General features: G+C 33.3%; 1 protein-coding gene across 2 annotated transcripts in view; it reads left to right on the forward strand.

Annotated features, from left to right (window-relative positions):
- LOC149779474 (ATP-binding cassette sub-family B member 6-like) overlaps positions 1–8,912 on the forward strand; it is a 90,154-nt gene extending 81,242 nt beyond the window's left edge. For both annotated transcript variants that reach the window (XM_089940162.1, XM_089940163.1), the window contains exons 18-19: positions 1,633–1,796; positions 3,740–8,912. In XM_089940162.1, the coding sequence (XP_089796288.1) occupies positions 1,633–1,796; positions 3,740–3,857 (282 nt within the window). In that variant the 3' untranslated portion in view covers positions 3,858–8,912. The remainder of the gene's footprint in view (positions 1–1,632; positions 1,797–3,739) is intronic.
- The last annotated feature ends 7,047 nt before the right edge of the window (positions 8,913–15,959 follow it).

The raw sequence follows: 15,959 nt of genomic DNA on the forward strand, positions 1-15,959 counted from the left end.
AGTATTGCTACTGTTCTTAAATTATGGTAAAATGGTATAAAAAAGTGTAATCCTTAAAACTTTAAACATGAAAAAAAGTTTTAAACAGACATGGGTTTTTTTCCTGTTATTTATTCCTATACTTGGGATTATTATTTTTTTGCTTAGTGAAAACCATTAGCATTATATTACATATATTACATTCTAATAAATCTTTTTTTATATCATATTATGCATTGCCAGTGCCAGCAAAGAGTAAAAGTCAATGAGAATAGGGTGTAACATGCAATGTACAATTCAGTTACCTTAAAAATGATTTATTATCATCATTTATTAAAAAGTGTTCTTTTGAGAAAAAGACCACTTCTAATTGTGTTAGTCCTGGTCTGATGTTCACTATATCCTCACCACTATAGTGGTGGGGGTATATACTAAACCTTGTGTGCATTCATCCTTCCATCCAGAACACATCAGCACAACTAGTCCTGTGGTTTTTCATGAAGTGCCATGAAACTTGGTAAATAGTATGGTCAGCACCTGAAGACGTGCATATTGACAAATCTTCTTATGGTTACACTCCAGTGTGTCTGGTAGCAGTGTATGGCTCAATCAAGATTGTATAACTAGTCACACAGATTTTAATGGGTTGCACTGAAAAAATTGGTAGGTCATAACAAATTACTTTCCTCCTATTTTTATTAGAGATATGGTCTCCTGAAATTTTATTTAAAGTTTCTTGAATTGGAGCCTTATATTGTGTATGACAAAAACTTGAGAACACAACTTTAGCTTCACAGTTTTCAGTGGATTGCCATGAAACTTTGTACATGTTATGGTCATCATTTGAAGATGTGCATGTCGACAAATCACATTGCTGTATTAATTTTTTTTGTTCTGGTGCTTAATGGAGTGTTAGAATCTTGCGAATGTAACTTTTCTTACAGATTTTCATGAATCATTATGAACTCTGGGACATGTTATTTGAAGTTGCAAATGTTTTCAGATTTTTGTGCTTCATGAGAGTAATGCACTGTTTTTTAAAATTATAAACTGATCTCAATCATGGGTTAGGGGTGGGATGTGGAAATGTGGGGTTATATTTACCCAAGCACATTGGTCTCCATTCCTCATGTTGTAGATACATCAGAAGTAGACTACTGTAACTATACCTGGTTAAAAATTTGCAATAACTGATTCTAAATTTATCTTGTATTATCTTATCCTTAAAGGCATTGAAATATGAATATATAAGTATCAAATTGATTTAATCGATGTCATTTTCATTACCAGTTGGTATAACATGGATTACATGAACTTGCTGTTTAAGTAGTTTGTGTACAGAAAGTAAACACCATCAAGCTAAGTCACTGATGGACTTTTCAGTGAAGAAAAGAAAGATCTTATTTTGCTTTCAAATAAAGTTTAATTAATTCATTGCTTGAAATATGTCACAGTTATTGAAATGGATATACAAGTACTTAATTGTAAGGTGATTGATAAACAAGATAAAACTGTTTACTAGAAAACAGTGTATTTATTTATTAGTCAGTACCTGTAAATTATTCCTGTAAATGCACAGTATTATTCCACTGAGAAAGAAATGATAGTGAAATTTATTTGGAAAATATAATGAGACATTTTTTTCCCCCACAGGCCACATCAGCACTGGACACAAAGACAGAGCGGAATATTCAGAGCTCTCTGGCCCGAGTTTGTGAGAACAGAACTACTATTATTGTGGCTCACAGGCTGTCCACCATTATACATGCTGACCAGATCATGGTACTGCATGAAGGGGAAATTATAGAAAGTGGAAAGTATGAGTCTGATTCTATCTCATTTACATTACAGTAGCTCTTATTATGTGAACATATTGACATGGTATGATTTTATCTCATATATATTACAGTAATTCTTATTATGGGAACATATTGACATGGTCTGTGTTTACCTCATTTACATTACAGTAACTCTTATTATGGAAACATATTGACATGGTCTGTATTTAGCTCATTTACATTACAGTAACTTTTATTATGGAAACATATAGACATGGTTTGTTTTTGTCTCATTTACATTACAGTAACTCTTATTATGGGAACATATTGACATGGTCCATGTTTAGCTCATTTACATTACAGTAACTCTTATTATGGGAACATATTGACATGGTCTGTGTTTAGCTCATTTACATTACAGTAACTCTTATTATGGGAACATATTGACATGGTCTGTGTTTAGCTCATTTACATTACAGTAACTCTTATTATGGAAACATATTGACATGGTCTGTGTTTAGCTCATTTACATTACAGTAACTTTTATTATGGAAACATATTGACATGGTCTGTGTTTAGCTCATTTACATTACACTAACTCTTATTATGGAAACATATATACATGGTTTGTTTTTATCTCATTTATATCGCAGTAGCTCTTATTGTGGGAACATTGACATGGTCTTTTTTTATCTCATTTACACTGTGTATCTCATATTATGGGAACATACTGACATGGTCTGTGCTTAGCTCATTTACATTGCAGTGTTAAGAGTCTATGCTCTTAAAATAAGTAACAGAAAAGACAACAAACTTTGTAAAATTTAACAATTTATTTCCCTAAAATACAGGTGAAAATGAGAAAAAAAGAACATATGGTATTGCAAATTAAATCCCAAAATAATCCAAGAATTACAGACACAAGTCCTAATAATTTAAAGTCCTGAATAAAACTCAGTACAAGTCCCAAAGAAATCCAAAAACTGAAGGTGATGACATGTCTGGTATAGCTTATAGAGTGTTGATGTGTCAAAAATCTTTTGTTGAATCACAGTAAGGTTTGAATTCAGTATAAATTCCAGTGAATATCTTTATCCAAGGATTGTACCAGAGCACTTTTGTATTTACAAAGAAAATAATCACTTGAATTCAACACGCATTTTTTTATCTTTTACGTACTGTGACGTTGTTCTTGCTGAGTCCGATATAATGAAAAACACCATTATCTGATGACATTAAGACTGGTGGTTGTATCTGTACAATCTCTGACAAATAAAATATATACAGAGAAATATGCAACTTTAATTTTACACTTATTGCAGTTGCAGTTACATTTAATTTCTTTTAAATTCAATGCTGTCTTTTGCTTTATATACATTTTCTAATTTCATTGAAGCACACATTTTGTAAGACAAGACACACAAGCTATAGTTCTCTCTTAATTGCTCTCCAAACTGGAAAACATGAAAACATGACTTTGGTAAATGCATTTAATTTTATTCCAAAGGAGCACAAATGAAAGAAAATAACAGATAAAAATGAGCAATGCAAAGTCAGAATGCATTTCTGCAACTATAATCAAAATATGACAGGATGATAGATGGTCTGCAAACATGAATGGAATGCAAATGGAATGGAAACATAATGCATATGGAATGGAAACATAATGCAAATGGAATGGAAACATAATGCATATGGAATGGAAACATAATGCTTATAGAATGGAAACATGATGCAAATGGAATGGAAACATAATGCATATGGAATGGAAACATAATTTTCCATAATGCATATGGAATGGAAACATAATGCAAATGGAATGGAAACATAATGCTTATGGAATGGAAACATAATGCAGATGGAATGAAAACAGAATAAAAATAAAATGTGTGTGAATGCAGATTTTGTAAAATTATCCCTTTAAGGATCTGCACTGCTGTTATGAATTTTTCATGCATCCATTTATATTTTTACATTCACAGACATGAAGAGTTGTTGGAAAAGGGAGGTGCCTATGCAGAAATGTGGTTACAACAGCAAAAGAAACAGGATGATGGTCCAAGTGATCTTGAGACATCAGATGAAACAGACAAACTCTAAACTGCATTAAGGAAATGATTGAAAAGATCCCGCCTGAGTTTATAAGAAATATTTATTTTATGTTGCAGTATTAGAATGTATTGATTCTGTGTGTGTCATGAATGTATTGATTCTGTGTATGTCATGAATGTGTTGATTCTGTGTTTGTCATGAATGTATTGATTCTGTGTGTGTCATGATGTATTGATTCTGTGTGTGTGTGTCATGAATTTATTGATTCTGTGTGTGTCATGAATGTATTGATTCAAAATGAGCTTACAGTGTGGCCCTGAATACATCATGCATCTGTCAAGTATGTCTATTTTCAGTTTTTCTTCTGTGTGTAACCTAATCGAGCTGACCCTTTGAGACCGAGCAGGGTTTTAAAGAAACAATAAACACGTTCGTGGATGACAAATGACAATATATTAAACACTGGTACTAATGATCTGAAAATAACACAGAAACACATAAAATGAATATAAAACACATATGAAACATACTTTGACTACTATGTCACATTCATGTAGTCAAAAAGTTCTAGCAACTCCATATAAACTTCATGTATACAAATATCTCTAGCAAACTTTCATATAAACAAATGCTTGTTGCAAACCCATATAATCAACTACTGGTTGCAAACATTTATGTAGTCAGACACTACTGTCATAATTCACATGTAGTCAAACCACTACTTGTTATTGTTCTTTACTTGTAGTCAAACCACTACTTGTTATTGTTCTTTACTTGTAGTCAATACACTACTTGTTATTGTACTTTACTTGTAGTCAATACACTACTTGTTATTGTGCTTTACTTGTAGTCAAAACACTACTTGTTATTGTGCTTTACTTGTAGTCAATACACTACTTGTTATTGTACTTTACTTGTAGTCAAAACACTACTTGTTATTGTGCTTTACTTGTAGTCAAAACACTACTTGATTGGAAAATACAGGTTGACACGGCCTTCTCTCTGGCACGGTCACTTTCCCCTCCGCACTTGTACCTGTATGTTGGCACTGAATCGGTGGGTTATACTAGTAATGGTACACCAGACGTCATGGTATCCACATGCCCCTCCGGCTGCTCATAACCGGCGAGCTGAATATGGAAAATAAACGCACCTTTCCAATAGTCTAGTTTAATTGGAATGGGCTTTGTTGCAACTACTTTAAGAATATACGATAGGTACGAAGTATGACATAGGAATGCTATGCAATAAAAATAAATATACGTAATGCTATGACATTAATACATACATAATATGTTTTTGAAATTAGTCGTGATAGTGACTAGATGAAATTAACTCGCTACCGCATTGCCTAGGTTATATCTTAATAAACTGAATTGCAAATACGATAAACGATGTGACCACATAATACAACAATGAACGTGCTTTTACGAAACTGAATAAATATTGTAAATAATAAAAAGAGTTGACTAAAAAAACATTCGACTCACCCAACTGTTTGGCTTTAACAAAATTACAATGGCACCTGCCCGACAGCTGAATATGTTTAAGAGCTTCCCTCTATATTGGCTGTGCCCTTCAATATCTCTGCCCGATATATATATAGTAGTGTGCAATAATACATTATTTTGCACGTGCTGCGCGAGCAATAAAAGCATCACGCAATACGACGAAAAATTACATTTACAGAAATATTACGGCGCATGAAACAAGACAACCTGATTTAAATGAAAAGTATGGAAGACTAAATGAGCCATATCGGGCATTTCGTAACACTGTGTGTTTGTGTTTTTTCAAAATATTCAATGTAGCTTTAATAATTTTAGTCATATCACTACAATGTCTGCAGTGTGGCAGGTTTTAGTGATGTCTAGCACTGGGGCATTATGCTACAGACATGTATCATCATGTCCCACCCAGACACATTATCCTGACACCAGGCTGACCAGTCCTGAAATTAATCTCTTAATGCTGAGCAACAAGCGAGGCAGTTGCCAGTACCATTTTCACAAGTCTTTGGTATAACTCAGCCAAGGTTCAAACCCATGATCTCCTGCATCAAACTTAGCAAGAAGCATTTGGGTGGGAAGTTCTGCCAGGTTTTTTCATATGGTGCCAATCTGCCTTCAGATATGGTCAACTTTACTAAATATTTAAGACCTTTAAACCTGTCACAAACCTGTCAGAAAAATTTGACCAAATGTGACCAAATTAATATTGGCATGAAGGACTTTCATGTTTTTGCAGTGATACCAGTCCACCTTCAAATATGGTCAATGTTGCTACAAGTAGAAAAACCTTGGAACAAATTCTCAAATACTGCTCAAAATTTGATGGAGACATCCAGGCATGAACGCCTTTCAGTTTTATACAAATAATGCCACTGTGTCATCAGATATGGAAGTTGTTACTAAAAAAGTGAAAACCTTTGAAAATGCTTCTTAAAATCTGCTAAATATAATTTAACCAAATTTGACAGAAAGCATCCTGGCATGAAGGGCTTCAAAGTTCTTTCAAATTATGTGTATATGTTAGACTTGCTGGATGTGCTGGACATATCTAGTAAATCAAAGGTTTTGACTGGCACATGCTTTGATGAACTGGACTGACACATACTCCAGTAAACAGGATTGATGCATATTCTGATAAACAGTACATAATGTGATAAACAGGATTGGCACATACTCTGATGAACTGGACTGACACATACTCTAATGAACTGGACTGGCACATACTCCAATTTACTGGACTGGCACATACTCAGATGAACTGGACTGGCACATACTCAGATGTACTGAACTGGCACATAATACTCTGATGTACTGGACTGGCACATACTCTGATGAACTGGACTGGCACATACTCTGATGTACTGGACTGGCACATAATCTGATGTACTGGACTGGCACATACTCTGATGAACTGGACTAGCACATACTCTAAGCAATCAGACATTGTTTATATGGTAGTTCTCAAATACTATTATGGCAGCTACTCATTGATTTGGTATCCATTACACTGCCAGATAAACACCATAACAAGGTAAAATTCAGAGGTCACTTGGCCTAGTTTATGGACTGTTTCTATGTTGGAAAATCTAAGGTGTTGCCAAATAAGCTTAATTCAGAGGTGACTAGGTCTAGTTTACACATTGTTTCTTTGTTGAACAGTCAGTAGTATTGCTGACTTAGCTAGTATGGTGATAATGATTTCCCAATTATTTAAGATACATTTAGCCACAAAACAAACAAAAGTGAGGCATGAAAGCTTATCACCAGGACTTTTTTGCATTGATATTACATCTGTTCTTCACACCATTTTTTTGTGTTGCAGTGTGCCAGCACATGATAATTTTAGAACAAAATATGTGAAACATTGGCTCAAATTAAGGGGAAACAATACTAGCAAAATCAGTTGATTTTTTTAATCATCCACCAGGACTTATTTGGGGACCTGACAACATCACCATCCAGCATTACTGGAAATGCTTGTTAATTAGGTCTTAAGTATTTCTGACTTAGTAAGTCGACTTGTTATCAAATAATAATTAATTTTTAAAAACAGTAGAGGGGAATAAAATACTGTTATTGGGCGAAATTCTGTAGTTTAGTTTTCAGATGAAATAAATATAAATAGTTTTCAGAGGAAATGAGTTAATCATGGAAGGATAATACTAACACTAAAGCAGCAGCAAATCTAGAATGGAAAATGACACATTTTTGTGGTTTTTCAAAATTTAGCAATGTTACTACAGATTAAGAAAACCCTAAAAACAACTTATTTTTAAAAACTGATCAGAAGTATTTGACCAACGGACTATATTGAATTAAGGCCATGTTCTGTCCCTCTTGAAATTTCTTGATACCCAATATATTCACTTATAAGACAACTCTTACTTCACACTGCAAAGACCCTCACCGCCGACTCATAATGCGCCAGCAGATCTGGGTTAACCAGTATGCTGTTTGTTAGTAGTAATCAGTATAATAAACAACGTAAACTCAGATCTGCCAAGTGCTTTGTGCCTTGACAGAAAAAGATATGGGACATTTTGCATCTACCATCTTAATATTCAATTTCAAAGAAATGAATTTCTTTTCTTTATCACTCTTCATTAACGAGGAGATTGAAGTCGGATCTTTTGGAGGATCAGGCAAGAATCAGGCAAGACTTTAATATAGTGAACAAGTATGAGCAAAGCTGCAAATTCTATCACTCTTGATTTTAAATGCTACAGAAAGACTGGAAAATTCTAAGTTTCCTTATTGCTTGTACTGTGCCTGTATAACTTATCTTGCTTCAAGACTGAATGAAATTCCAAGAAGTTTAAAAAGGCCTCAAGATTCCAGATAATACACTTTGGTGTTGCTAACTCTTTGCCACAGCCCTTTTTGAGCCAATCCATGTTATGTGATTTTTCAAAGTTTGATTTTAGTCCAGAACATTTTTTGCATCATTATCATGTAGGATACGGGTAGAATTGTCAATGTCCTGACTTGTGTATAGAGATGTGTCATTATTTTGTAGAATAAGGGTAGAATCATCTGTGTACTGACTTGTGTAAAGAGATGTGTCATTATCTTGTAGAATAAGGAAAGGATCATCTATGTACTGATTTGTGTACAGAGTTGTGTCATTATCTTGTAGAATAAGGGTAGAATCATCTGTGTATTGACTTGTGTACAGAGTTGTGTCATTATCTTGTAGAATAAGGGTAGAATCATCTGTGTATTGACTTGTGTACAGAGTTGTGTCATTATCTTGTAGAATAAGGGTAGAATCATCTGTGTGCTGATTTGTGTACAGAGTTGTGTCATTATTAAGTATGATAATTGTAGAATCATCTGTGTACTGAGTTGTGTAAAGAGATGTGTAATCATCAATAGGATAAGGGTAGAATCATCTGTGTACTGGGTTGTGTAAAGAGATGTGTAATCATCAATAAATAAGGGTAGAATCGTCGGTGTACTTACTTTTGAAGGATAAAGGTAGAATTATCTGTGTATTGACTCGTGTAAAGAGATGTGTGATCATGAAGTAGGATAAGGTAGAATCATATGTATACTGAATTATTCAGAGTTATTAGAATAAATTTCATTTGGATGTGGGTTATTTTTTTTTGTCAACAAGTTAACAATTCTACAGCTGCAATAAGTATGGCCAGAGGTGTATGACACTCCACTCCATGAGGAAAAGTTGTGAACAGTATTTAGCAATCAAGTGGATATGTTGTAATAGAACTATTCAAGAATAGATGGACAAATCCAAAAGAAGAAAAAAAGATCATTCGTTAGAATTGAAAGCTTTTTCAAGGTCAGGTAGGAGTAACATTGCTTGAATATTTTCCTTTCCAGTATTTTTTATCAAATGAAACATGTACAATCTCAGGTATGTCTACCTTATTTGAGTTTCAGTAATTATTATTGGTAATAGTTTTTAAATTCTATACATGAAAGCTGAAGCTACAATTTGTAGATCCACATTCAAAAGATATTGGTATTTTCATACTGTTTTTTTTTATTATCCTTTGTTGGAAAACAGGTAATGACCAGATTATTTTGTGTTAAAGAAAAAAATAATTTTTATATTGTTATAACTCTATGGTCTTAAACTAAGTAACAGAAAAAGGTGAAAACCAGCCAGTTTTTGTAAAGTGCAACAAATAATTTATTTTGCTAGAATACAAAGTGAAAATTAAAAAAAAAAGAACTTACAATATTGTGAATTAAATCTAAACAGACCTAACAGTTCTATCACTAGTCCAGATGTATGAAGTTCAGACTGAATTCCAGTGGTATTCCAAATAAGTTCCAATACTGAATATATTGATGTACCTTTCGTCTGGAATATGCTTATGTGCCAGTGGCCTGGATTGTGATGATGTGCTAAGTCTTTTGATATGTCTCAAATACAATGATTGATGCATAAGCATGGGTGCCCGCAGCATAAGTCAAGAAGGTCACGTGACCCCCCCCCACCCCTGGACAAGTTTAATCATGCAAATGAAGCTGAAAATATGTTACAAGATTCTGTTCAAAACACTTAGTAAATATTAGCTTTAGTTACAGACTGCTTAGTATACTAACTCTCCTGGCCATGACTAATTGCCCCCCCCCCCGCAAAAAAAAACTACGGGCGCCCATGTGTATAAGCTGTCTTATTGTCATTACAATATCTACTGGTATTTATTAACAAATGGACAAAGGACTTCACAGACCATACCTTTAAATATTATTGTTAATTAGTTGTCCTTATCAAGTCTGTCACTGTAACAAAAACACCACGTACATTTTAAAATTAGTTTGGAAGACCTTTGATGTTTTCTTATCCAACAAAAGTGACATGTCAGTACACCGCTGAAGTGAAGACCACAGACCATTGGTCAACTAGTCTTATTGTTTCATTATAGTTATACAAACGTAAAATATAAAAACCTAGTCATTTTCTATCTTAAATATGAAAGTCATGGACTCCATTAAATCAGTTCAGGGTCCTCAATTGACCGAGTGGTCTTAAGGGCTCACTGTTACGGATCACTGCCATCTCACCTCTGTCTGCGTGGGTTTGAGTCTCGGGCTCAACTAATGTGGGTATGTGAGAAAGCTTGCCGGTAGCTTCTCATTGGTCGGTGGTTCTTTCTGGGGTTTTCCCAGGTTCTTCCACCACCATTAATACTGGCTGCCATGTATAGCCTATCTTGTGCTGAAAAATGGCGTTAAACCCCATTAGTACAACAACAACAAATCAATTCATATATATACATATACTATCTTTTAAGTACTTGTTCTGTTTTGACCTGGATATAATTAACATTTTTTTGGCAAATCTATTATACAATATACCCCACTATTATCTTTATTGGCGAGTTCAAATAACAAGTAATGCATATATGATCACTTGTCCTTATAACACCTGCTGTGTGAACAATGGCTTCAATAGCACAGTGACAGTTTTTCATTTCCCTAAAGAGAGCCTCATTTCCCTACTGGCAGCCTTGCTGATTTGACCTCTTCTGTCGATTCTTGCACTCAATCTGGTTTCAGCTGGAATAACCCGAAGGCTAAGCATGTTTAATTACCATGTAAATAACACTGCATAGCTATGTGGTTGTTGTGACGATGTACATCGTAATTAATACAAGAATGAATTGTTAATTAAATGGTGTTTATTGATAATGCAATATAGTATGGTCGTAATACATGAGGATTATCATAATTGTCAGGTACCTGTCATTTTTCTCTTTGCAAAAGCTACAAATAAAAACCACCCTGAATAAATACGGTCTTGTTCACTGGCAAAATATTTTGTTTCATCTCTCTTCCTCTGACACACATATGCGCGTGTGCTTGTGCTCATTAACTAAAACATAATTTCAAGTTATTGCAATTTGACAATGAGTTTATTGTTAATGTAAAATTACAAGTTGCACTTAATTTCTTGACAATGTGGTCTCATATCATTGCATACAATTTACCAATAAATAATACCCATAACTAATACATGTTCAAACCATCTTAATCATTTTGCCAACATTACACAACATGACAGCTACATATACTCTAAATGCAGACGAGCTTGCACACTGAGACATAATCTTCTTTCCCCCCCCCCCCTCTCTCTCTCTCTCTTGTTTGCTATTAGCAACAAAAATCTTGGAGTACTTTTATTTTATTGTAATTAGATTCTTGATTTGAGAGCAGAATTAGACAGAAATATATGTTTACTTTGTATGTTTGTACCGTTAGGTTGTCGAGTAGCATGTGTTTCGTTGAACTTGTTCAGGTACGATCTCTTTATTTTTCGTACACAGTCAGGACCACTAAATGATAATTATCTATTTTACATATAATTTTTCATACACTGAAATTAATAATCATTTTTTTGCATACGAAAAATAACATGATATATGGTAATTCCAAATTAATATTCCAGTCAATAGTAATATTGGTGAGAACTTCGTATTTCCATGGATTAATAATTTGAATTATTAATTCCACCCAAACAAAAGACTGAACACAACAATAAGATTGATTCTGCTTCAATATGTTGAGGCAAGAATTAATATTTTTTAGATAAACAAACAAAATTATATACCCTTCTACCATGGGCACAATTACCCTTTTTGAAAATACTGTCACTTAATGGCATTTCCATTCTAAAAGGTTCTGAGATCAGAATCAAGACTGTATCTTTTAAATCAAATTCAGATAAACATGTTTACATTAATAATGACCTGAATATTTAATCCACAATCATAGAAAATATTTAGCTATGTATTCTGTTGTTTACAAAATAAATGTCCCTGGTCAGGTACACAATGAACTTGATTTGGGACAAGGTCAAGAACAAATTCAAATGTATATAACATATAATCATTAAGGAAAGCCAACAAATAATACAAATTAAATATGCATAAGAATATGCATAATTCATAGCTTATGGTATAAAAGGCCCAAGATCTGAATTCTGTAGTCAAACCCTCTAAACCAGGTGATTTTCCATTTTGTAATATTCAATGGTGACAGACATTCTGGTATTGTAAGTGATAAGTTGTTTATGAATTGACTAGAGAGTCAAAGAAACTATTTCTGTGATTATCATCAATAAAAGAGTTTTAGATAAATGCAGATTTTTAGAGAGACTTTTGTCCTTGGAGGATGTTCAAAAATCTGTTATTTATAACTTATTAAGAATTAGGTAATATTTGTTTTGTAAAGTCTCATTTCTCGAAGTCAAACAATTTTATTTAGCTATTTCCATCATCTGCCTTCCATCTTTCTTTTGTTGTAAGTATATTGCATTTTATTTCTTTCTTTTGTTTCTAAAGTGATTTCAAAAAATTTATCTTCAAACTGACCACCATCATACAGGTTGTGAAATTTTCCCTCTGTTTCATTTTCATGTTGATTTCTTTGTTGAAAATGAATATTTTTTCCACACATATTAGTTTGAGAGTTTCCCAGAATAACTGACTAAAGGTAGAAAAATGTAAGACATCTAAATTCTTATATTTATCCAATTGATATTGATATTTTGTGTCATAGATAACATCATTTTATAGTACATGCATTATGTATTCACGATAGTTCAAGAGATTTGTTGAATTTCCTTATCATTCTAAAGACTTGTTGAATTTTCATATCCCTCATCATTCAAAAGACTTCTTGACTTTTCATATCCCTTATTATTCAAAAGACTTGTTGAATTTTCATATCACTCATCATTCAAAGGACTTGTATTTCCCTAACAATCATCATTCAAAAGACTTGTTGAATTTTTGTATCACTCATCATTCAAAATACTTGTATTTCTCTGCCACTCATCATTCAAAAGAATTGTTGAATTTTCATATCCCTCATCGTTCTAAAGACTTCTTGAATTTTCATATCGCTCATCATTCAAAAGACTTGTTGAATTTCCCTATCCCTCATCATTCAAAAGACTTGTATTTCCGTATTGCTCATCATTCAAAAGACTTGTTGAATTTTTCCCTATCATTCATCATTCAAAAGAATTGTTGAATTTTCATACCCCTCATTATTTTAAAGACTTGTTGAATTTTCATATCACTCATTCAAAAGACTTGTTGAATTTCCCTATCCCTCATCATTCAAAAGACTTGTATTTCTCTATCACTCATCATTCAAAAGAATTGTTGAATTTTTCCCTATCATTCATCATTCAAAAGAATTGTTGAATTTTCATACCCCTCATTATTTTAAAGACTTGTTGAATTTTCGTATCACTCATTCAAAAGACTTGTTGAATTTCCCTATCCCTCATCATTCAAAAGACTTGTATTTCTCTATCACTCATCATTCAAAAGAATTGTTGAATTTTTCCCTATCATTCATCATTCAAAAGAATTGTTGAATTTTCATACCCCTCATTATTTTAAAGACTTGTTGAATTTTCATATCACTCATTCAAAAGACTTGTTGAATTTCCATATCCCTCATCATTCAAAAGACTTGTATTTCTCTATCACTCATCATTCAAAAGAATTGTTGAATTTTTCCCTATCATTCATCATTCAAAAGAATTGTTGAATTTTCATACCCCTCATTATTTTAAAGACTTGTTGAATTTTCATATCACTCATTCAAAAGACTTGTTGAATTTCCCTATCCCTCATCATTCAAAAGACTTGTATTTCTCTATCACTCATCATTCAAAAGAATTGTTGAATTTTTCCCTATCATTCATCATTCAAAAGAATTGTTGAATTTTCATACCCCTCATTATTTTAAAGACTTGTTGAATTTTCATATCACTCATTCAAAAGACTTGTTGAATTTCCATATCCCTCATCATTCAAAAGACTTGTATTTCTCTATCACTCATCATTCAAAAGAATTGTTGAATTTTTCCCTATCATTCATCATTCAAAAGAATTGTTGAATTTTCATACCCCTCATTATTTTAAAGACTTGTTGAATTTTCATATCACTCATTCAAAAGACTTGTTGAATTTCCCTATCCCTCATCATTCAAAAGACTTGTATTTCTCTATCACTCATCATTCAAAAGAATTGTTGAATTTTCATATCCCTCATTATTTTAAAGACTTGTTGAATTTTCATATCACTCATTCAAAAGACTTGTTGAATTTCCCTATCCCTCATCATTCAAAAGACTTGTATTTCTCTATCACTCTTCATTCAAAAGAATTGTTGAATTTTCATATCCCTCATTATTTTAAAGACTTGTTGAATTTCCCTATCCCTCAACATTCAAAAGACTTGTATTTCCCTATCACTCATCATTCAAAAGAATTGTATTTCCCTATCACTCATCATTCAAAAGACTTGTTGAATTTTCATATCCCTCAACATTCAAAAGACTTGTATTTCCCTATCATTCATCATTCAAAAGACTTGTTGAATTTCCCTATCCCTCAACATTCAAAAGACTTGTACTTCCCTATCACTCATCATTCAAAAGAATTGTATTTCCCTATCACTCATCATTCAAAAGAATTGTTGAATTTTCATATCCCTCATCATTCTAAAGACTTCTTGAATTTTCATATCAGTCATCGTTCAAAAGACTTGTTGAATTTTCATATTGCTCATTATTCAAATGACTTGTTGAGTTTCCCTATCCCTCATCATTCAAAAGACTTGTTGAATTTTGAAACTCTCATCATTCAAAAAACTTGTTGAATTTTTATATCCCTCATCATTCAAAAGACTTGTTGTATTTCCCTATCACTCATCATTCAAAAGACTTTTTGTATTTCCCTATCCCTAATCATTCAAAATACTTGTTGAATTTTGAGTCCCTCATCATTCAAAAGACTTGTGAATATTAAACCAGTTTGTGCTTCTTATGGAAATTCTATTGGGCACTGGCATGACATGTAATTGACTCTTCTCCTTTGAATACATTAAGGCATATTACATTGATGATGATTATATGAAAACCCAATAAAGAGGTAATATGAGCATACTGTTTAATAACAGCAATATAGTTTATGCAATTATTGCATATGCTATAGCTTTCCCTAGCACTGTTTCCCAGTCCAAGAACATTATTTCACCCTCAGTTGGAAGTTTAGAATAGAAAACATGATCCTGGTCTTGTAACAGTTGGAAAATCTTCTTTTCCATGAACTTGGTGCATCATGTGCGTGTTTCTTTGGTGCTCATCAATTCATTAATGTAGGTGTCTTCTGGCTTTTTGTGCTAGAGGGAGTCACCAGTCCCTTTCTGCAGGAGGAGAGGTCCATGGGACAAAGCCTTTCATGAGCAGAGCAAGAAGACAAACCTCTGGTCAAGAAGTCACCTTCTTCAAGAAGGGAGGTGAGACAATATAGTCCTCTCTTACTTTGGGAACAAAGACAGGACAGGGAACTGTCAATTGTTTTAGATGCACATGAGTTCCTGGGATATCTGTTGCACTGGTTTTGTTCTCATCAGTTTGGTTTGTCTTCTTTGCCTTACCAACCAGGTCAGATGATGGAAGAGGTATAAATTTGGATTTTGATAAGGCCATGAATGAGGTTTATTGCCTACTTAAATTTGGTCTCATGCCTTTGGGACCTGCAGGTCAAGAAGGGGCCAGACAGCAGAATGAGTGGTCTGTGGTTCTCGTGTTACCTGTTTAGGCTCAAATAAGCTGTAACACAAGAAAGTGAAAACAACAAGC

The sequence above is a fragment of the Sinohyriopsis cumingii genome, chromosome 17 (assembly GCF_028554795.1).
Source record: "Sinohyriopsis cumingii isolate HCF-2022 chromosome 17, ASM2855479v2, whole genome shotgun sequence".
Taxonomy (NCBI): domain Eukaryota; kingdom Metazoa; phylum Mollusca; class Bivalvia; order Unionida; family Unionidae; genus Sinohyriopsis; species Sinohyriopsis cumingii.